Source organism: Streptopelia decaocto, assembly GCF_964273445.1.
Source record: "Streptopelia decaocto genome assembly, chromosome: 13".
Taxonomy (NCBI): domain Eukaryota; kingdom Metazoa; phylum Chordata; class Aves; order Columbiformes; family Columbidae; genus Streptopelia; species Streptopelia decaocto.
This window is the reverse complement of record NC_138668.1, coordinates 13,231,777-13,253,548: the sequence shown is the minus strand read 5'-3', so window position 1 is coordinate 13,253,548 and position 21,772 is coordinate 13,231,777. Positions and strand designations below refer to the sequence as shown.

The 21,772-nt window shown below is 46.5% G+C and overlaps 1 protein-coding gene across 2 annotated transcripts in view; it reads right to left on the bottom strand.

Annotated features, from left to right (window-relative positions):
* The window catches only part of AXIN1 (axin 1), a 70,108-nt gene that overhangs the window by 15,518 nt on the left and 32,818 nt on the right, over positions 1–21,772 (bottom strand). For both annotated transcript variants that reach the window (XM_082064731.1, XM_082064730.1), the window contains exons 3-5: positions 14,103–14,243; positions 7,783–7,879; positions 1,273–1,410 (exon numbers count right to left, since the gene is read on the bottom strand). In XM_082064731.1, the coding sequence (XP_081920857.1) occupies positions 1,273–1,410; positions 7,783–7,879; positions 14,103–14,243 (376 nt within the window). The remainder of the gene's footprint in view (positions 1–1,272; positions 1,411–7,782; positions 7,880–14,102; positions 14,244–21,772) is intronic.

Sequence of the window (21,772 nt, the reverse complement as noted above, 5' to 3'; positions counted from 1 at the left end):
TGTGAAGGGAGCTATCTGGACAACACCTGGAGCTGGAGGGAAGCTTAGAGATCCCTCTGCCTTCTGCACTTCTCCATATTTGAAATATGCATATAATTTAAAGCAAATACTACAACCTACAGCTCTTTTTTGTGTTTAAAAGATAAACATTTAAACATATTGATGAATATTTTAAAATACTCCAATGGGGCTGAAGGCTCTGCCCTGGAGCCCCAGCGGCTCAGCTTCTCCCACAGCACAGAGCTGAGATGGGCACTCACGCCTCTGTTTTCGGGGAGAGCTGGGAGTTCCTGTGCACAGAGCCCTTGCCTCAGGGCCATGGGAGCTATTAACTGCAGACACCCGTGATTTCTTCACACAGGGATGCAGTTACACTGATATGGGTGATGCTCAGTAACACTGTGATGTCCTCTAAAAGCTCTCCCATACCCCAGCACAAGATGCACAGGTAGCTGGGAGGTGCAGTATCACAGAAGATACAGTGTCAACACTGTGGAATAGGATGTCCCACACAGGCAATACTAGATGACCAATAGTGAATTCTCTTCCGTTTGGAGCTTGTTGCGGAGCTAAAGGCCTTGCACGCTTCCCATGGTTCATCTACCAAGTCCCTGAGCTCTGCCAGGCCCCAGCAGTGCCAGGGGCCCTGTTTCCCCAGTCACCCACATGGAGTCACTGTGTTTCTCTGCCCAGGAGAGCGGTTTTGGATGCTACACCTGAGCAGTTCCAAATCTTCTAGGGATGTGCTAGGCACTGATGGGCAGAGCCCTTTTGGCTGTGCTAGGAACAGCCTGATGGCAGACACAAACACCTCCAAGCAAAACATCACCTACCATCTGGGTACCATTTCTGGGAGAAACAGGGATCACATAAACCCCATAGGGGAAGGCAAACCCCTGTCACATAGTCCCCGTGCTCGCACAGAAGGAATTGCTCACAAAGTCAGGAGAGCTAGCGTGCTGGAGAAGATGATGGAGGGCATCCACAGCCCCTAACTGGTGGCAAAAGCAGGCACTGCTGTGCCATAGCTGGTACCTTATGGCAGGGAGGGAGCGCTGGAGCTCACAGAGCCCTGCATGGAAGAGGGAACAGCACTGTGGAAGCTCCTGGGGCAATGGGAGCCTACAGAATCCCCCATGCAAGCGATGACCATGGCTGTTGGAGCAGGGAAGTGGTCACCCCGGTTGCTTCCATAGCAGCTGAAAGCTCCCTGTGGTGCAGGGTACACACACAGCCCCCCAGGCTGGTAGAGGAGGCAAGGAGGCTACTAACCGCTCGAACGCGTTTAAGGCGCTCCTCTAGTTTCTCCTCTGCTTCACGTTCCTTTTGTACTTCCTCCAAACGATTGATCAGTTCTGCAGCAAACTTCTCTGGTTCAACATGGATATCCTTTGGCATTCGGTATGTACGCTGCAGGAAAAAACACACCAGGGGTTAGCAAAAGATGCACCAAAAAAATTACACGTTTACTTTGGAGGCTTTGCTAACTGAAAATGCCACTCGTTCTGGCGGGGAGTTGAGGGAGGACAGGCCGGCTGGATGCTGAGCCACCACCACAAGCTCCCCAGCCAGCATTAGCTCTGCATACTAAGGGAAAGGCTTTCTGGAGCCACAATGCAACAAGGTCTTTCGGCATCAAACCCCTCTTTGGGATGGATGTCAAGACCTCTTATGTATATTTCTTCAGCTTACCCCAAGTAGATCATTGTGAGCCAGGAAATGTGCAAATCTTGCCCATAGCCACAAAGAGGAGTGGAAATCCTGTCAACTCAAAGAACAGTTTGGGCTGGAAGGGAAATTCAAGGCTCCCCCAGTTCCACCACTGCCACGAGCAGGGACATCTTCACCAGCTCAGGTTGCTCAGAGCCCTGTCCAGCCTGGCCTGGGATGTCCCCAGGGATGGTTCATCCACCACCTCCCTGGGCAACCTCCAAGACATTTTACTTCCCTCAACCTTCTGCTACAACCCAGCCCAGCCACAAAAAGCCACGATTCCCACAAAGCATCATCTCCTCCTAGAGGATCCTGCAGGATGGTGTCTCAGCCCTTCAGAGCTGTGCAACTATCCCCTGCTTGCTTTATCAATACAGCAATCTTACAAGCGCAGAGATACCATTTTTCTGCTTGCTTTGGGTGAACAAATGAATATCTATGAAAGTTCAAGGGCATTCATTCCTTCCTTCCTTGTGCTGAGTTACTTTGTCCCTAAATTCCTGAGCTCTGGGATAAGAGGAGTGTGTAGTGAAGTATGAAGTTATCAGCTGCTGTATTTTTCTCCTCATTTTTATCCCCTCTGCATTATTTTATTAAAATACTAGAAAAACTAAAATGACAAGGCAGAGATAAAAATTTAATTTGGAGGAAAAAATATATGGAAAATTCAACAGTATAAAAACCTGCATTGAAATATTTCAATACCAACATGAGAGAAATATACACTCTGTCAGACCAGAGATAAAATTAAATGTGAAGACATGAGATAATTCATCGTAAAAGAACAAATACAGCACCAGAGGCAGCCATCGAGCTCGAAATCTTTAAAGGAGGATAAGAGACCACCTGAATTTAACCCAGATCAACCGAAAGATCAGTGCAGAAGACTAAAATAATGCTTTGCCTCAAAACCTGACAGAAGTATGCAAATCATTTTGGTTTTCCACTCTGCCAGCTGCTGAGTGGAGGGCAGAGGAAGAAAAACGGAGGCAGTAAGTATCCTCCTGATGGCACCCAGAAGCTGAAGATATCTTTTATGACACCCAGGTTTGGTTGCTGAGGTCTCAGTTAAAGCACCGCTTGCTTTGTTCACCAAGAGCAAGACCCCATCCCAGTGCTTGTTGCCACCACCTCGTCTTCCACACCGCACGGTGCTGGGCTGCAGCATCCCTGGGGACACCATGAGGCTCTGTGGGCAAGAGGACTGTCTGCTCTAGCATCTGCTTTCCACGACAGCAGAGGGACCCAACGCTGTCCCAGGCAGGACTGAGCCACCCGAGCTGGGAACAGCCCCAAACAGCCATCCCCTTCACCCAGGGATGCAGCTGTTGGAGAGGGCGCAGCCTGGGACGACAAAGCCTTTGCTGCCACCAGGACCTCCAGCCCTGCAAATCAATGGCCTGTATTAAAAAGAAACATTGCAAAAAAAAAAAAAAAAGTTATCAAGAAAAATGACATTTAGTCTTGAAATATTGGCATAATGGATGAAGTCACATGTGTTGTCCCAGCACAAGGACCTTGTGTTGCCCAGAAATGATTCCTAGATGTGCTCCATCATGCGGGAAGATGTGGCAGAGCTGGTCCCTCCTCTCTTAGTCCCTGAGGAGCTTCCAGAATACAAGCGATGATTCCCCATTCCCCTTGCATAGCCTGGGGGAGCACTTCTGGCTAGGGCGTCTGCTTTCATCAGAAACCCCAAACCCATGACCAGAACCAGCCATTCCCAAGGAGGGAAATCCCTGTCTCACCTGACAAGTCGCAACCCGCCAGGTGATGTGCTCGCTCCCTCCTGCCACTTCAGATGTGCCAATTCTCTCTGCAGTTGTTTACACGACAGCAGCACCAAGCCCTGCTCCATTAGAAACTTAATGAGCCTAATGAGAGGCAGCTTGGCGCTCAGCAGTTACAGTCTCAGGTCTCCCCGTCGCAGTTTCCATAGAAAAGCAGAACTGGAAAGAATTTCCCTTTATTTTCATGACCTTTGATGCAATGCAGCATCCCAAACCAGAGGCTCTCCCAAGCCCGTGACAGCAGTGGATGCAAAGGCTGAAGTTTGCTAACCTGTGTGTTCGAGTCCTGGCACAGCAAGGTGGTTCCCTCCAAGCCCAGCAATGCTCAAGGACCACAGCTCTGTCTCTAACGAGGAGCTGAAGACATTCAGGGTCACTGCTGTACCCAGGGCGTTGGGAGTTGCCTGGATTTTGCTACATCAGGCATATGCTGTTCTTGGGTTTTGATGGATTTCACCTTCCCTAAGAAACTGAGGTTTGAGGACGAAGCTGCACAACAGAACACACTGTCACCCTAAATGTGCAGCTTTACTATGATCTATATGTGAAAAGGCAGAAAGGGAAGAATCTCACTGTGGCTTGGGGGTTCCTCTTGGGAAGAATAAACCCCAATTGCTCTGAGATGAAACAGCAAGTTTTCCAATGTCATCATTGGGTAGAGGTCTCTAACCAGCCCCAGGGATCCCGGCGTTGGGCTGAACAGATCCGACTGGGCCAAAGAATTCCATGTTGGTAAATCTCCCTCACCTACAGGAGGTTTGATGCCTCCATGACGCTTGAGTGGCTGATGTTAGACCACAAGTCAGTCTTGGAGATGAAGTGAAGGTGGCAGGCTAGAGGACCCAAGAGAAAGAACTTCTGAACCTCCACATTTCCCAGGTTAATAATGCATTCCACTGTGACATACATTATTAAAGGATAAATGGTGCTTCCATACTAGAAACACGCGTGGCAGAGCTCATGGATAGCTGGATTTCAGTATTGACTCCCGCAGCATTCAGGGATTAGCGAGGAGCCCCGCTGCTGCAAGGCATTAGAGGAAAGAAGCATGAAATGGCTGATGGGGATTCTGAGCAGGTTCCCAGCTCGCAGGAGCAGAAAGCTCATTTTGCTGTAGTTCTCCAGGCGGCGTGAGGCCAGGGCTCCTCCTGTACACTCCTTACTTGTGCAGCGCTGCAGGGCGCTCACTCAAAACCTTCCGTTCCACTCAAGAACACTATGCAAGCCACCTCTGCACAGAGGACATTCTGTTGGGGCAGCTCAGCAATCAGCCTGACCCACTCTGCTGCTGCTTCTACTCGTTTTCTTCTCATGTGGGAATAGCGTAAAGACCTGCAGCTTCCTTGATTGTGGGGCAGAACAGGAGAGCTCCCACCCTATGATCAAGCTACAGCAAGAACATCCCAAAATGGCTTCTTAATGCAGTTAAACAAGCAAACAAAAAAAGGAATCCCAAGTCATAATGCTTGAGGTTGGATTTTTCTAAATTTGCTGGGAAAAAGGAGCATCTCCCATCCTCTCCTGGGAACAGATGAATGCAACAGCACAGGTACAGCCCTGCGTTCTCTGGGCTTTCACTCTTCCTTTGGGACCCTGCTTGCTCCTTTTCTCTTTGGTGTTCCAATGCTCTGCTTGAATCCAAGAAGAAAACCACATGAAAAGCAACATTCACATGCTGTGTAACGGGATCCTGCCAGAGGCACAAAATGAAGGTCTCGTTGCTTGCTAGAGACCTTCACCCACCACAGCATTCCTGGGCAGAGCGCCATTTCACAAACGCCGCTTTTCCAAACTGAGTTTGTGAGCGTGGAACACGCAGCCGTCCACGCAGCGGGATGGGCTGCAGAGCATCCTACACAACCCGCACACGTCTTCGGTATCCAGCAGCAGCACCGCTGTTGAAACCAGCGGCAGTCTCCTCTGAATGTATAATCACTACAGTTCATAGCTTCTGGACCTAACTACAAGTGCTGCTATTAAAAGCAATATAAGTTCTTTGGGAATTTTGCGTAATAGCCCCATAACTCATTTGTAAGAGAATGGTAAGGTCTCCAAAGGCCTTCTGAAACGACTTTTCGGAAGTAGGAGGAAAACATGCCACGCATTCTGCAAGCGCTATCAGTGTGGACTCTGGCTACTCTGGTGAGATACGAGTCCATAAAGACCTTCACCAAAGCTGCAATTTAGTCATTGCTGCACGTTTAAAATCACACTAAGCACCAGGGCCGGGCGACTGAAGGAGACGGCTTTAGCCACGGGCTGCGAGGTAGCCAAACCACCGGCTTCGGAAAGCAACATTTGCATGGCTCCTTGCTAATTGGGGAAGTTTAATTCAATAAGCGTGCAGTTAGAGGTGATTTTAAAAGACTAGCTTTATAACATTTCACGCCGGTGTTGTCAAAACATATTGTCTAATTACCTTCTCCTTTCTTGGCTGATTGATAAGCGAGGGCAGAGCAGAGCCTCTCTGAAGTCGATGCCAATTCTGTGTCAGTAATTGGCTGGCAGGAGGTGCCAGAATGTCTGAACCAAACTTTTATTCCCTGGAGAAAGACTAGAACTAACTCGACTTCTCAGTCCTCCACTCCCATATAAATATGCGTCAAGATGCCTTTTTCCCTGGGACTTAAAATTACGGCGCAGAACCTAATGGGAACAGCGGATGTTTCACAGAAAAATCCTTGTGAAGCTCCTGTGTGTAATTTAGGAGGAATATGTAATTCTAAAAGACCATGTAGATAAGTAGGATAATATAAAAATTTATAAGCAGCAGGTGGCCAATTTAAACCTTGGTTTTTTCCCCCCTCTTTTTTAACTGGTTTCCGAAAAGGTCGATAAAATTTAATGCTAAGTAAAACTAATTAGCCTGCAAGGAACTGCTGCTGGAATGACACTTATTCTGTTCAACAAAAGAAATGTTTGGCAGATGGAAGTTCATTAAAGCAGAGCTCACTATACATATTTAATGCTCCATACTCTGAGTTTATAACCTGCAGTTCGTCGAGGCATTGCCAGTGCACACAATCAACAGAAAGCCACTATTATTTTTATCCAAAAGGTAAAGCCACTGACAAGCTTTGAAGCTGGAGAATATTCACTCGGTAGTTCCCACTGTTGGGGAACAGCAACAACAACAACAAAAAATAAAGGCCAAGCTTTCAAACTTCAACTCTAACAAAGCCATGCTTACAGTAAAAATGGCATCAAGCGAAATAAAAAGGCACCCAGCCAGCCTTTTCAACAGCGACCACACTGTGAAAGCAACTGTGTGAAAAGAGAGGTGACTGAGCAAGGATGGCTAGTGAGCGTCCGCGGCCAGGGCTTTTATTGTCAACCCAGTGATCAAAGCATAGGAGACCCTCTTAAATCTAAGGAAAATAATCTATTTTAAAAGGCAAAACAAAGAGTGATTTTTTTTTTTTTTAAATCAGATTAAAACAAGGGTGTATTTCTGCTGGCATTGTGCTGCTTTGAGCAGGCAGGATGAGAACAGCTGTGTCAAGTTTGAAGGCACTTCTGGAAAAAGCAGATGGAGGTTCTTTTTCTCCCTATTTGATTTGTGCTGGAGTCCAGCTGTCCAAAGGGGAAAGAAGTACCTTTATTCCCTGCTAGATATTAAATGTCACCTGTAACTTGTCACAGAAAGAAAATAATAATAAGCAGAGCTGCAGCTGGTGCTGCAGAGCCCTAGCAGGTATTATCATCCTCCAAAGCTGTTTGCTTACCTGGAGCAACCAGGGAGACAATCTCAGACAAATGAAACACTTATGCCTGCACCTTCTATACTCTCCTGCCTTATACCCCCAGGCAGACTCTGCTGAGTCCTTGAGAACAGGTTACAGCTCCCTTTGGCTGCCCAGTGCAGAAATACCGCTCGGGACAGTTGCATTTCTCCCCAGCCAACCTTGGCTGAGAGCTACATCAGCCTTCACGTCCAACGGCCTCCTACACCTTCCACAAACACCTCCAGCTCACCTGAGGGCACATACCCTGCTTGCAGGTAGATTCCAGCCAGCGCTTCCATTCTCATCCAGGAGAAACAACTGGTTACTGACTGAACAGTTAAGAAAAATTATGTGTTTTGGGCAGCCCTGGATGATGGGTTTGGCAGAAGGCTACCAAGACCTTTCTTAGCATGGTCTATTTCCATCTTAAAACATCCCCAAATGAATACAGCACTAAGAGGGGGGTTAAAACTTGAGCAAGCAGAGCAACTATACACTAGAGATCTCATGTATTTTGCATGTTTACCTCTGGGGAAGGAGACAGTGCTACTTACCGGAATGTGAGGTAGTGGCACGCGTCCATTTGCTTTGGCACTTTCTTGCATCTCTCGGCGATGCTGCTTTCGGAGTCTGTACGGTGGGATCCCATCTCTGCCAGAATAAAACAACAACATGCGCTGCTTTAGTCCTCTGATACATTACGTTCATTTAAGCCTTGTCACCATGGAATGGCAGGTAGGGAACCTCTTTACATTTGAGAAAGGCTTTGCACGCCCAGGGCGAACACAGCAGAGCAGGACAAATCCCTGCAGGGAACGATGCTTGCCCAGGTCCCTGAACCAGCAGCACTCTGGTACTGGGTGCTGGGGGTGACTGAGACGGCATCCGCTGGGAGCAGAGCAAACCAGGGCTCCTGCAACCACTGCCCAAGGCAGAGGGCAGGGAGAAGGACTTGGACCATATCCTGGTACCTTTTATATTTGGTTGCTTTCTACAGTAAACCACAGGGCAGGCGAGGAGGGGGAGCTCAGTGAACATCTACACCGAGGGGAACTCGGTCATGGAACAAGGTATCTATTTTTAAGAGAGCACGACAACTTCTCAAATGGCTTATCAAAGTGAAGAGGTAGGCTCTGCTGCTCTTAAGACCATCTCTAGCTCAGTCAGAAGTTCTGCCATGAGTGGGGTAGGGCACAGACTTGCTCTGCCAGCCCGCACACAGCCCTGCTGCAAAGATGGGTGCACGTGGGTCTCAAAAATGGGTATCAGAGGGTCAGAGCCAGCAGACTTGGCTAAGCACTGCAAACCATCACCGGCTGAGCCTAACTTCGGGTGAAGAAAGGAACCACATTTTTGTCCTCACTATTGCGACCACCCTGCTTACACCCTGGGATGAGGAGACTGTGAGTGAGCTGGAGCTCGGTTACAAGATAAGGACATGGGCCCATGTCCTGGTGACACTGTGTTACTTGGAGAAAAATCAACGAATGCAAAAACAAATGCCAGCCTGGAGCTTGGCAATTTGGAGTCTTCCCTTTTTATTTCACACGTTTCCCTTTATCAGTAAAAGTAACCGCTTGGGGAAGCTGTGCAATGGCACAGAAATGAAGGGGGGCTCTGGTTTGACCATGTACCCAATAACTTCCCTGCACACACGTCTCCTTCCAACCCCACACCACTCCGAGTGGTGCGAATGAGCCCGCCCCAGCACATCGCACAGCAACAAGATGTTTGCACAAGCCAAATGTACTTAGCACCTATCCCCCTCCCCAACCGCCAAGCACAGCTGCTTCTCAAGAACATAAGCCAAACAGTTTAACCAGCAGAGTTTTCAAGTCAAGATGCCATTTGGCAAGGGAAACACAATTTACTGCAGCGTTTTCTGTGCAAAGCTCCTGAGTTACAAGCCCCAGCCTGTGCAAGGAGGTCACCACCAGCTCTTCGTACCCGGTGCCTCCCTGGAAACGCGGGCGCAAGCAAGAGTCGCCACCAAATTACATCAGGCAAACACAATTTCATGCAGTAAGCCAGGCATTCAAAATTAAACACCATTAAAATAAAATGAAACCTATGATTAATGACAAGTGCTTTTTAGTAGGAAGACAAATGAGAGAAAAGAAAATTAGCCAAGCTAATTACAGCTCTGACTGGTGGCTGCAGGTAATGCGGGAGCTGGAGCATCACCTGGCTGCGCCCGGCAGGGACACCTCCGATGGGCCATTCCCATCGCTTTCATTAGGTGGCTTCATTTTCCCTAATGACGAACCTCCATTTGAAAAATAACTTAAGAGTCACGACGGTCAAAGAGTTTTATCGCAACATGCCACGGCTTTTTCCAGACTGGATGGCAATGAAACAACTGGCAATTTTTACAGAAAAAATAAATCTTGGGGATTACCACGGCCATTGCTGGTCAGCATCAATAGACAACATTTCAGCTTAACCACCGCACAAAACCCGGGTCCCAGAACACAACTCGCACGCTAAAGCCGCAGAGCCATTTGCGGGAAAAGCGGCATTATATTAGAAGGTGCAATTTTTCTTTCTCTCTCTCTTTTTTTTTTAATTCTCCCCAGCAGCAGTCCCAGCGGAAAGAGCGACTTTTGTTCCCAGCACAGTAGCGAAAGGCTGATAATGGCCTCTAATCTATCCGGCTTCAAACACATGTTCAGCCCTGCTGTGCTGCCTTTGATGTCATTTTAACTAGATTCCCCAATGCCACCTCTGAACTTGGAACATTCCTTCGTTCAATGTACTGTGCCAACTCAACCAGAGGAAGCAAATTCAAAGATAAGCACTTTAATTTTATCCCAACAAAACCTTATTCAATAGATGGGGGGAAAGCAAGGAAAACCAATACCGTACTTTTGTTTTCCTTTTGTCAGGTAGCTTGCTTTGAGATATTTTCAATAGATAGAGAAATAATATATATATATATATTTAAAAAAAAAAAAATCAAAACTTTTTTACAGCACATCTACTTTTAAAATAAAACTTTCCCAAACAGTTTTTCCTTGTTTCATCACGTGATTTTCCCTAGTACCAGAAAGCTCTGTGCTGAAATGCAACGCGGGGGGAGCAAGAGGATTTCTATCGTTTACTTAATGAGAATGCAATTGGTTTGCTATGGGGGAGAGGTGGGGGCTTCCAAACCGAACCGAACAGACCCGCAAGGGCCTCTAGCGAGCAGGGAGGCTTTGCTGTGGCTCTGCAGTTGGACTCTTCAAACAAGGGCTGTCTTTGCTTGTCCGTAAACAGCCTCCAAACCCAACCATTAAGCCTAAGCAGTTAAAAATCATCATTGAGGATTTTTTAAATTAAAAGTTGTTAAACTTGTTTAAATTAGGGACATGGTTTAGTCCCAGAGTTAGGTTATGGTTGGACTCCATGATCTTGAGGGTCTCTTCCAACCTAAATGATTCTATGAAATACAGCAGAACTCAAGGTCATTCTGGATCAGTGCCTGTAGGAAAGACGAGAAACAAATCCACAGTGAAGCTGGTATTTTCTACCAAATACTCTTATCAAAGCACCACCGTCACCAAGAGACCTCTCTCACATAGAGAAGATGGGAAAATGGCCAGGCATTTTGGCCTAAGGTCAGGCATCTGAGGAAAAATATTTAATCTGCGAGGTTTTTTAAGCACTGTCCTAAACCTCTTTGCTCTGGGGAATGACCATCCTTACTGCAGGGCAGGTTCAGCTGGAGCTGCGGAAGAACAGGGATCCCTCCAGCCAAGCCCACTGGCTTCCTGAAGACAAAGCTCATCTCCCAACCAAGATAAACCAGGACACACGATAAGACCCAGAGGAAGGAGTACTCTTGTTTAGTTGGACCACAACACTGGGCTAAAGAGGAGACATTACCTCTTGTTCACCCATCTAAGCTCTTGACGGACCTAAAGCATTTCTGTGTCTGAACTGGCGATTTGATGCATTTCAGCTCCCGCATGTTACCTTCCTACCTAGATTTACCAGAATTTTCCTTCACAGTCTCTGCTGTGACAAACCCCCAACCAGAGACTGTCTCCTCCCCTTGGGGAAGATGCTCTTTGTATGTGGGGGGTTGTCTGGGAGGGCAGGAGAAGTTCTAGATGTGCCAGAAATGCCAAAGCAGCCTGGGGCAGGCTCTGAGCAGCCCAGGGTGGGGGGCAGAGCCCCAAAGCCCCAACCCACCACTGACCCACCTCTGAGCACCAGCAGCTCGTCCCACCTGCACCCACGGCACGATGGCCGGGCCAGCGCTCACCAGGGCTTTCCACCGTGTCCTCCCAGCCCTTGCCCCCGCACACACCAGCTAAAACAACACAGCTGCCGTGCTGATTATAAAAACAGGTTTCAGCAGAGAGGACCAGAGCTGTTTTGCCTACAAGGGCAGAGGAATTCGTATGACACAGGAAGACTGAAAAATAATCAGCGGAGCACAGGCATTTAAGAGCAATGTTTTTTAAGCCACTCAAAAGCAAACTCCTTGAACAACAGGGACTGATAACATATTCGTTATATAAGTTCAACCCATTACAATAATATTTACCAGTGCTTAGAAAGGCATCCTGTTTAAAGTTTGTCTTTTAGGCAAGCGTGCTTGTAGCTGGTACCACAGAAATGACTTTTAAAAACACTGGGCGGTCCAAAAAGCCTGTGCCTGCCTCCCCTCACCCCAGCTCAGGGGGCCAGAGCATCGCCCAGGTCCTTACCAGCAGGTTTGCATAGCTGGGCTGTGCATGCAGCCACATCCAGACCCTGCTGTGCCGTGATCCATACAATATCAAAGCCTGGATGCAAGCTGGTGCAACTGCAATACGTAAGAGTACAGCATTCACACAGTGTGCCTGCCCTGTCCACAGGCTTGCGTTGGCCAACATTGGAAGAGCACACCTTGCATCACACCACACTCCCCAATGCGCCTGCCTGCTTCTCCGGCTTATTAGTACTCCTCAATTAACCAACATTTGCATCCTGATTGTCCAGACACATTCCCCTCTGATGGAGGGTCACAGAGGTTCCTGCCTTGGGATCACATGCTGTTCATATGCTGCCTTGGAGCAGAAGCCAGATTTCTTTATTATTGAGCCCGATTGCTGTATGTAAACAGCACACAAAGGGAAGAACCTCACTCACCAGCAAACGAGGCTTTTATTGCCATTTTCCTTAGAGAAGGCCTAAATTCAAAGCACCGAGACATGCAAGTCTTGTCAAGCAGCAGGAGTCCCTTCTTTAACTTGCGTCTGGTTGTTCTTCATTTTTGCTGCCTTGAGCAATTCTGCAAAAATTCCTTTGAAACTCGGGAGGCAGACAGGCTGAGCAATGCCATGTAAAAACAGAACAAAACCTGGTACTGGAGTTTTAAAGGACGTAATGAAGAGTATGTGTTGAAAGCACACAGAGTCTTCCTAAGTCAAAGGTCAAGGCCATATGTCCAGAATCCCAATTTAAGGATCAATCTGCATGCACCCAGTTTGAGATGCACAGAAAGAAAGATCACGGGTTTAGCCTTACGATTTTTGAGACTTACTTAAAATGAACCACTGAGATTGGGCTAGTTATTAGCAGAAGGCAGCACATGTTTCAGTGATAATTAAAGTCCTAGAAGCAGCCTATGGTGGGCATAGAAGGGATAAAATGCTTAAGGGAAAAATGGAGCAAAGAATAAAGAATGCATAGAATGGTCAAACAGAAATTATTCTGCCTGTGAAAGAAATAAATTATGGCTACTGAAATAAAAATTAGGAAGGTGAAGAACTCTGGCATAAATGATCACAACTTATCACAGGTATAACCACCTGTGAAGCCCCACAAACCCGCTGGACCAGTGGAAAAGAAAATGTTAAAAGCTAATTAATTTTGAAGAGTTCTTACATCTGTCTCTCCTGATAACAAGAAGTTACATGACCCCTGCTGGCTTCAGAGTACTTCTCCATATAAATTGATGAATATGAAGAATCACAGTAGGATGTGGCAAAGCAGCTGGATTTGTATCAAACAGAGCTTTTAATTAGCGGTTGGTCCTCTACAGCTTTCTGTCCCAGGGGCATCTTCTGCCTCCCGTGCCCCTTTGGCCAAGGTCTGCCTTCTCCACTTTGCACCACGACATGGGGAAGGTGTGAGGAGCTGGTGACCGGCTCACACAGTCACCACACGTCACACACCCACCAGCTCACCTTATTAACCGAGGGCAGGTGGGGAACTGCTGCAGCACCCATTAAGAACAGTCGTGACACAGGCTGGAAAGTATCTCCAACAAGGTCTGACAGCTCCTAACATTCACAGTGACACTAAATGAGCCTCTTGCAGGACTTTGTGTTTATAGCACTGCTGTCAATAAAAACCTCTCCTAATTCTGTAAACCTGTCATCTTTTGCTTGAAAAATCAAAGGGTTCCTCTGCTCTACAGAAAGACACTTTGCATTTGCACTACTAAAAACCAGACCAAACATTGAATATTTTTGCCCAAATCCTTTTCTTTATCACAGAGATTCAGTCACAACAAAATCTCATAACCCCTTTTTTCTCCCTTTGCAGACCGTCTTTAAGGAAGGTATCTCATGGGTGAGATACAGGATGCTGTCGGGAAGGTAGGAACTAGAAAAAAGCAAAAAAGATTCAGCGGGGGCTTATCAGTACAAGTTGTGTTAGATTGTTCACCAGACAACTAAAACTGGTCAGTCAACAATCCTACTGAAGAGCCATCAGAGACTGAGCACAGTTTGGCAGCAAAAAACCTCAAGAGAAGTACCCAGGTAAGTAGAAAGCTCTGTCTGACACTGAGAAGATATTGTATCTCGAACACCAGCTGTAGCAATGCCTCCCCAAGACTAAGACAACAGCAGCACCACTACTAAGGCAACACACACGCTATGGTTCCAGTACTTACACACTGCTGTCCGTCAGCGACATCGTATCGGCGTCACTGGACATGCTCTGCTGCTCACTGTCGTTGGCGCTGGTCGCTGGTGCCAACGCGTAGCCCGTGTTGACATAGTAAGGGTTAACAGGCTCTCTCCACGGCCCATGCCTGCAAGAAAAATGAGAGTCAAATTAGAGAGACACAACCTTGACCATACTCTGCATCCCTGGGCTTGAGGGCTGGTATCGGTGACAGGCTACAGAGCAAGTTGCGTTAACATTCAGTTGCACTGACAGAACCATGAACAATTTGACTCATAACTGGAAGCAAAAGAAAATTCATGGAGTAATGAAGATGACACTATTAGAGCTGGAGAAGAGAGGGAACAAGACTATATGGAACAAGTCCAGTTCACATCAGGATTTATTGTGTCCATCAGCTAACTGCTTAGCATTGTCATTCTATGAACATGGCAGAACATCTAAAAGCAATACCTAGATAATAAGACAGCATTTTTCTTAGTCAAAACAGGCTTCTACTTTTCCAGCTGTGAGGGATGTGTACGCTTCCTTCTACATCCCTCTACTTTACTCCAACATGTCTGCCAAGGGAGGTAGGTAAAGCAAGAAATGGCTGTTGCTTACAATGCAGTACCTAAAGCTGGAAAATGTACCTAAAGTGGAAATGTTCCACTCATCTACATCAAATACTTGCAAATTCTACCACGAAGGACCATGTAATCACACCAGCTTTCCCCATGGACAATCTGGCCCTGGATCTACGCCTTGTCCTGCAGACGGGTTATTCAAGTACACATGTGAGCAGGCCAACCTCCTTCTCTCAAACATAGTAGGAAAGGGACTGCTCGCCTGAGCTAAGTTGGGAAGCGAGTTCCTTGCTGAGGAGGAGACCTGCACGAACGGTGGGGCAGGCTGTGAGTCAGGCAGGAGCTCCTGCACACCCAGCACCACGGCGCAGAACCACCACCGCTGCCAAGGCGCCTCCCGCTCCGCCGTGCAGGACAGCCCGGCCACGCAGCCGTCTGTGCTCCCTGCAAGTCATTGTGCAGCTTGCCAGAGGAAGGAACAAGTTGAAATGTTCACACCAACACAGCATCATTTAACCCCCCACTCTCCCTGCCCACCCACCTGCGTGAAGAGCAGCATTCTGTGATTCTGTGACTTGTAAGATATCTTGGAGTTGATAAATTCCTGGGTTTTCCAAGCTCTGTTACCAGCTCTGAAAATCCTGTTTTAATTCAGATCACAGAGCTCATCAGCATGGCCTTTTATTTAGCAACTCAGCAAGCGGAACCTAGTTGATGTGGTTTGCAATGAAACCTGAGCAAACACCTCCAAGGAGGACACATCATACAAGTTCTGCCGTGAAAAGCCTTCCTGGCAGCACCGCAATGGCCAAAGTCCTACAGACAACAGAAGACAGTCCCTGCCCTGATGAGTTTACATTTAGACAAGACAAGGAAACCCATGAGAAACACACAGATGGAAGGATTGGAGGCGAGAAAGCCATCAGCAAAGGCAAGAGTTGGCAGTTTCTGCATATTTGTACAGGTTATAAATGCAGGACAGCCACTACATGAACTGGGACTAGCAGACAACCCATTTGAAGTGGAGGTTTACAGAATGATCTACGTGTAATATGGTAGTCTGTGTACAAGGATGGGAGCACTACTGAAGTATTTTAAACCCCAAATTCAGGTCCACTATGGGGTCAGTTAGAAACAAATTGCCCTCCTATTCTCACAAAGAGAAAACTAATATTTTGCTTGCCACAAGTCAACAAAAACTCCAAGCTATTTCTCCTCGGAGGTCGAAGCTCAGTGCAGTTGCAGAGTGGTGCAAAGAGCATCCAGACCTGTGTTTGCTGAGGTTTTTCACGACCGTTCGAGGTAAATGGGGCTTTGTGAGGTTTCTCCACGCTTGGGTGCAGTACAGAGCCGGTGGGGTACGAACACTTAGGGGTGCTTTGGGATGGCAAGTCATCTAGCACACAAGCTTTCTGTCTGTCACTGTAAATATGCACTAGCAACCTTATTTCTATATTCCAGAACAACTTTTTAGGGCAAATATTTAAGGCTGGAAGTAATTTGAACAAGTTTGCCCTAAAAAGCAAGGTATAATAAGTGAAAACCTTACCACCCTCCCTCCACCAGTTCTCCCCTTGCATAATGGTCAGTTCTGAACATGAAAGAAGCGCTGTGCAGCACAACCCTCCTGTCAAATCCGATACCACAGTTGCATGATGGAGGCTGATACAACCTCTTAAATTGAGGCAGGAATGACGGATAGCTCAGGTCTTCCCTGCGGGCAAAGAGAAGGGCGCTTTTTGGATAACCCAATTAAAATATAGCACCGACTTCCAGAGGACTTTCTGCCAGGCCTCTGCCGAAGAGGAATGGATTATTCTAGCAGTTTATTAAGAAAGCACTATAACATACAGAATAAAATGTACAGCTCAATCCATTTCTCCTTTGTATCTGCTGATACAGAGACAAAGCAGCAGAGAACATCTGAAGGAACCAGACAGGTGCTGGGTGGTCCCTGGTCCCCCACGGTAGTTGGGATGGACAGGCTCTCCCGCAGCACTCTATGTCCGTGGGCTTCCCGCTGAGGATGCAGGCAAGAGTTTGGTCACAACTGTTGTATTTAGCTAAAATTACACACTTAAGCATGTATACAACAGGGATTACTTCCATTTTAGCTCTGCCTCTAATACATCAATGCAAATGTAAACTTTTGGTAAGCGTAAGTAGATGGAAAGGGTATAGGATTTCAAAGCAATCATAACAGGTTACATTACTTTTGAGGAATCCATCTGTATTCAATCCTTCTCCTAATGTTCCCTCTCCCTGACAACTCTCTTCAGCTGGCTCGTATCACTATTTGAATGTTTTGTGCCGTGCCTCTGAAGAACGCTTTCAACATCTATTAGGAGGAAAACATTAAAGGAACATGGAGTCTAACAAAAAAAACCCTGGTCACTTCTGATCTGGAAGGGGAGGCTGCTTTAAAAGGGATACAGGCGCACTCAGAGCAATTTGAAATGTCAGCTAAAAACCTCACATACAGAGGTCTATGTGCTGATAAGGGTGATAAAAAGAAAGGTGAACATTTAAAGTTAGACTTCACAAAAACTCCTGCAGACTTCCAGAATTTTTTTTTTTTTTGATCGAAAGAGCAATGAACAGTTTTGAAATGAACACAGAACGTTTCACGCATTGCAGAAATAAAGCTGCACGTCTCTTCTGCAGCTCTCAGTTGCTCAACCCTCAAAATAATCACATAGGGAACAATTATAATAGAGATCACAGCGACCCAAGTAAGTCAACCTGACCAGCTGCCTTTTCTTTGCATAAAGCCCTCCACTGATCCCTGTCAATTCTGGTAATGCTGACATGGGCCAAAACGGTTTTAGAGAACCAGCAAGCACCTCCTTAGGGCTTCCTTGTATCTGTTCAGAGTTTATTTTGCATGTTTGCTTGGCTGTATCCCATCCCCAAACCTCCTGCTCCTCCAACCAAGACCACCACAAAGCACTCTGAACATCAGCACCGTCAGACCGTGGAGCTTCAATGTCAGCAAGAAAAGAGGTGAGGTCCCCTTTGGTCCTCTTGCCCTAGCGGGAGCTCCCACTGCATCACGAGTCCCTAAGGGCATCTTTCTCCTTCCAGCTGGGGATCCCCAGCGTCCTTCACACAGCTCCCCACTGATGGCTATTTCAATTTTAAATCAAAGACACAAAGTTCCCAATTTTTGCTAAATACACTATTGTTTGCTCTTTGCAACAAAAGCGTGTTTGGTTGGCATGCTCTGGGGAAGCACAGCATCACCTTCATCCACAGTGGGAGGAAGATCTCATGGATCCTGCCTGCAAACCCAAATCCACACTGCACTCCCTTTGGTTCTCAACAGTTATGCTCCTCCTTCACTGACATGCTTCATCAAGCACAGAAAACAAAACTAAAGCAAGAAGGAAACCTCCTGTGAGATGAAAGACCTGTAGGCAACTAATATCTGTAGAATTTAAATTTTCACTGGAGGGAATAAATTGCACAACACTCTATTGGCAGGTCTGTGAGACATGGTCTTCCCAAATCTGCTGGCCGTTCCCATGTGGCTGGAGCAGCTGCCAGTCTAACAGGGACACTGATCAGATCCATCAGTTTTAATTGCTACCATCTTCTCCAGCTCTTGCACTGAATTTTTATGACACATTTTCTGGAAGAAAAGCAGCACTAGATTAGTAAACCCAAGAGATAAAGACGCACAAAGCTGACAACCACAAAATCCCAACACATTCTGCTTGTGTTCCCCCAAAGAGCGCTTCTGTAAGATTTCTTCCCACAACACGCTCTGAACCTTGGTCACCAGGATCTGGGTCAGCAGCTTGTTATTAACATGGGAGGAATTCCATTTTCTAGACAGCCTGATAACCACCCAAACTTCACAAGTTGCCTTGGAAAGCTCCAAGCTGCAGAAGTTGGGCCAGGGGTACATCTCAGGGAAGGACACCCCAAAACAGGCTCTGCAGAAACTGGGGATCTCTCAGCGGAGCTGAGGGTAGGTCCGAGTAGCTGTGACACCCTCGCTCCCGCGCGGCAGGACACGATTCCTGCCCTCCTCTTTCAGTGGGTGCTGTCTGGGCTGAGGGACGGTGCCCACTGACCACAGAGCGGGGCTGCAACTCAGCCAGACCCGGTTACCGAACCTGCGCTCCCACCTGCTTTTTCACACCAGCTCCTGGCAACTTAGTTTAAACTCTTACAGTCCATGGTTTTTAAGGATGACTATTTCCAGAACTACATTTGCAGCAGGAAAGCAGGACTAAGCCCTACCCTTATTTGGTGTCCTTCGTCATTTTGTCTTAGTGACTGGGAGGATGCAGTCTAATGCTGAGACATCCTTCCAGGTGATTATTTTAACATCTCCCATTGCTTCATAGCAAAAAAAAAATAAAAATCCCTGTAAAAAGTTAAATTTCCACCCAAGAAAAAAAAAGAAAAAGCTTTCAAAACGACAGCTGGCTGAGTGTCTGGCTGGGCAGACATGACCAAGAGCTCCCCCACTTCCCATACTACATCTACCAACAAGTACGTGACTGTCACATCCTTCACGCAATACCACATTTCATTATCACAACCAGTCAATCAAATTAAAAGGTGCGCATGTTAGCTTATGATGTACGAGCCAAAGCAAATCCCTTCAGCGTATTTAAATAGCATGTGCTGACAAGAGTGTCTGAGCAGCAGGGTCACCTTTAAACAAGGGATTAGAACAGGATCCACCAAGAAGTCTGACTTACAAGATTACATTAATCTACTGCCTGAACAGAAAAGTCTCCATTTCCAATCCTCAGTACCAACAACCAGCACAAAAGTTGCACCATACCGGGTATAAAACCATAAGCAATGTCCCACAGCATTCACAGTGTTCCCCGATACATCATCACAGGTATGGCTTGGAGCCAAGAACAAAATGTCTATGAAGATGCAAAGTCTTCACTCCTGACTGGATTTAACCTGCACTGAAGACACAGAGTCTCCTCAAGAGGTTAAAATTGGGGATTTAGCTGATAATTTGATTGCAGATCATTGGGGTTGCTCCACTTAAAACTCTTCCCAATTACTCTGGGTACTCAGCCACTGCTGTGCATCTCAGCTTTATCACTGCCAATGTCAAGTTAATCACATGTGTTCTAGGCAAGGGCAGCTTCTTCAAAGATCACATCAATTCTGGACAAGTTAATCTGTTCTTTGAGGTCTCCAGATGGCTCTCGCCAAGAAAGTTCACTTCCAGCCCTGCAGCCGGCGAGCGCGGCGGCCCCGGCGCTCTGCAGAACATTACAAAGGAACCAGATCAAAGTTGTGTCTTACAAAAAAATGAAATCTGAAGTTTGAAAAGCAACAGCAGCCTGTCACTTGTAGGCTTAAAGACGACTTCTGCATGCTCCAGCTATCAGGGAATTTATGATTACAGTCTGGCTTTTAAAAGCTGATGAAAAAAACTACGCTCTTTAGCACTCCTTGCCTTTGCAAATCTGTATCTTCTTCCGTGCTTATTCATCCTCCTACACTGGAGGAAGAAGGGAAATAAATAAAAACTTAACTGAAAGTACAGATAAGGGCTCCTCTTCACTTTTATTCTAAGACATTTGATTCCATTTTAGGAGATTACTTTACGGGGAGCTTCAGTAATTATTCAGTAATTTATTGCCATGTATTAGAGTTACAAATGCTAAACCCAAGATCTACCTGCCTGAGCTTCCAATTTCTCACTCCTATGCATTTACCAAGGACCATCCTACTTCGCAGGCAGGACTAAGGTACAGAGGATGCATTTGTTGAAACCATAATTCAGATCACAGGATACAGCAAGGCGGGTGAGAAAAGTGATCTTGAATCCGTCAGAATCTAGGAAGGAAGCTGGAATACAGGAAATAAAATGTTTGCCTTAGGAGGCAAATAAAGACTAGATAGGCTAAATATTGTGGCTGTGCTGCCCTATTGCCACCCAAACCGCCCTAGGAAAGGATTTCAGACAACAGGACGCAACCACTGTGTTCCAAGGAAACTGCAGAACAAGTCCCTCAATATTCATCTGACCGTGCATCTACAAATAAGCCCTCCCAGCTCCGCCTTCCCCACAGAGGCAAGGCTGTGCTCATCCACTGATCCAATTTAATACCAAATTTTGTCCACTAGTTACAAATTTAAAATCAAAACTGTAAAAACCTGATTTTGACATACAACAAAGTCAAGTTCTTCCTAAAAACAATGCACATCTTCCCTAGAATAAGGCCATAAACCTTACTTATTTAATAGCTCAACGTACAATAAATGAATTAAAATAGAAGAGAAAATATGGGCAACACAATGTCTGCACATCGATTAACAGGACACTTGGATCATCTTCCTGAAATAAACTGAATGTCACGGAACATTCTGTTCCACATCTAACAAAAACAGGTACCTGCCTAGACTCATTTCAACGCATTAATTAGTCTGAATTTATACCATAAGAGGTTGTTGCTTTTTTTTTTCATGATGACATAATTAATATGAATTTTTATCCATTATGAAAGGTTGACATTAAATAAGGACATTTACTATAAAATATACAGGATATTTGGCTGCATTAATTGCAATTGAACAAGAGCCTTTCTGCTTTGGAGGGCAATCCCACCATTCCCTGTGTGCATTTTGGATATCCAGGGTATATTACTCCCACCCATAAGCCACGCTCACTTCTGTGCCATAGCCTTTGTCAGATAATACTCCATAGGTGAATTATTTTTAATACTTTATTAGAAGGGACAGAATCAAGCCCACACAGGGCTGTGCCAAACACCACGCTTGTGTGGATCATCACATCAAAGTGCATCCTGAACGTACTGAGAGGACCCTGAATCTTTTCCAATCACAGGGCCTGTCTACACAAGCCTTGCAGCACACCCAAGAGCTTGGGTTCCCATCCCCAGGCAGGGGATGCCGCCCTCCAGCACGCTCCCAGTGCATCCCAGTGCATCCCAGCATGCTTCCAGTGCATCCCAGCATGCTCCCAATGCATCCCAGCACGCTCCCAGTGCGCCCCAGCTGCTCATGGGCCTGGGTGAGAACCAGCGCACAGCAAACCTTTGCCAAAACAAGTGGGATCCCAGTCCTCATCCCCCTCTTCTCT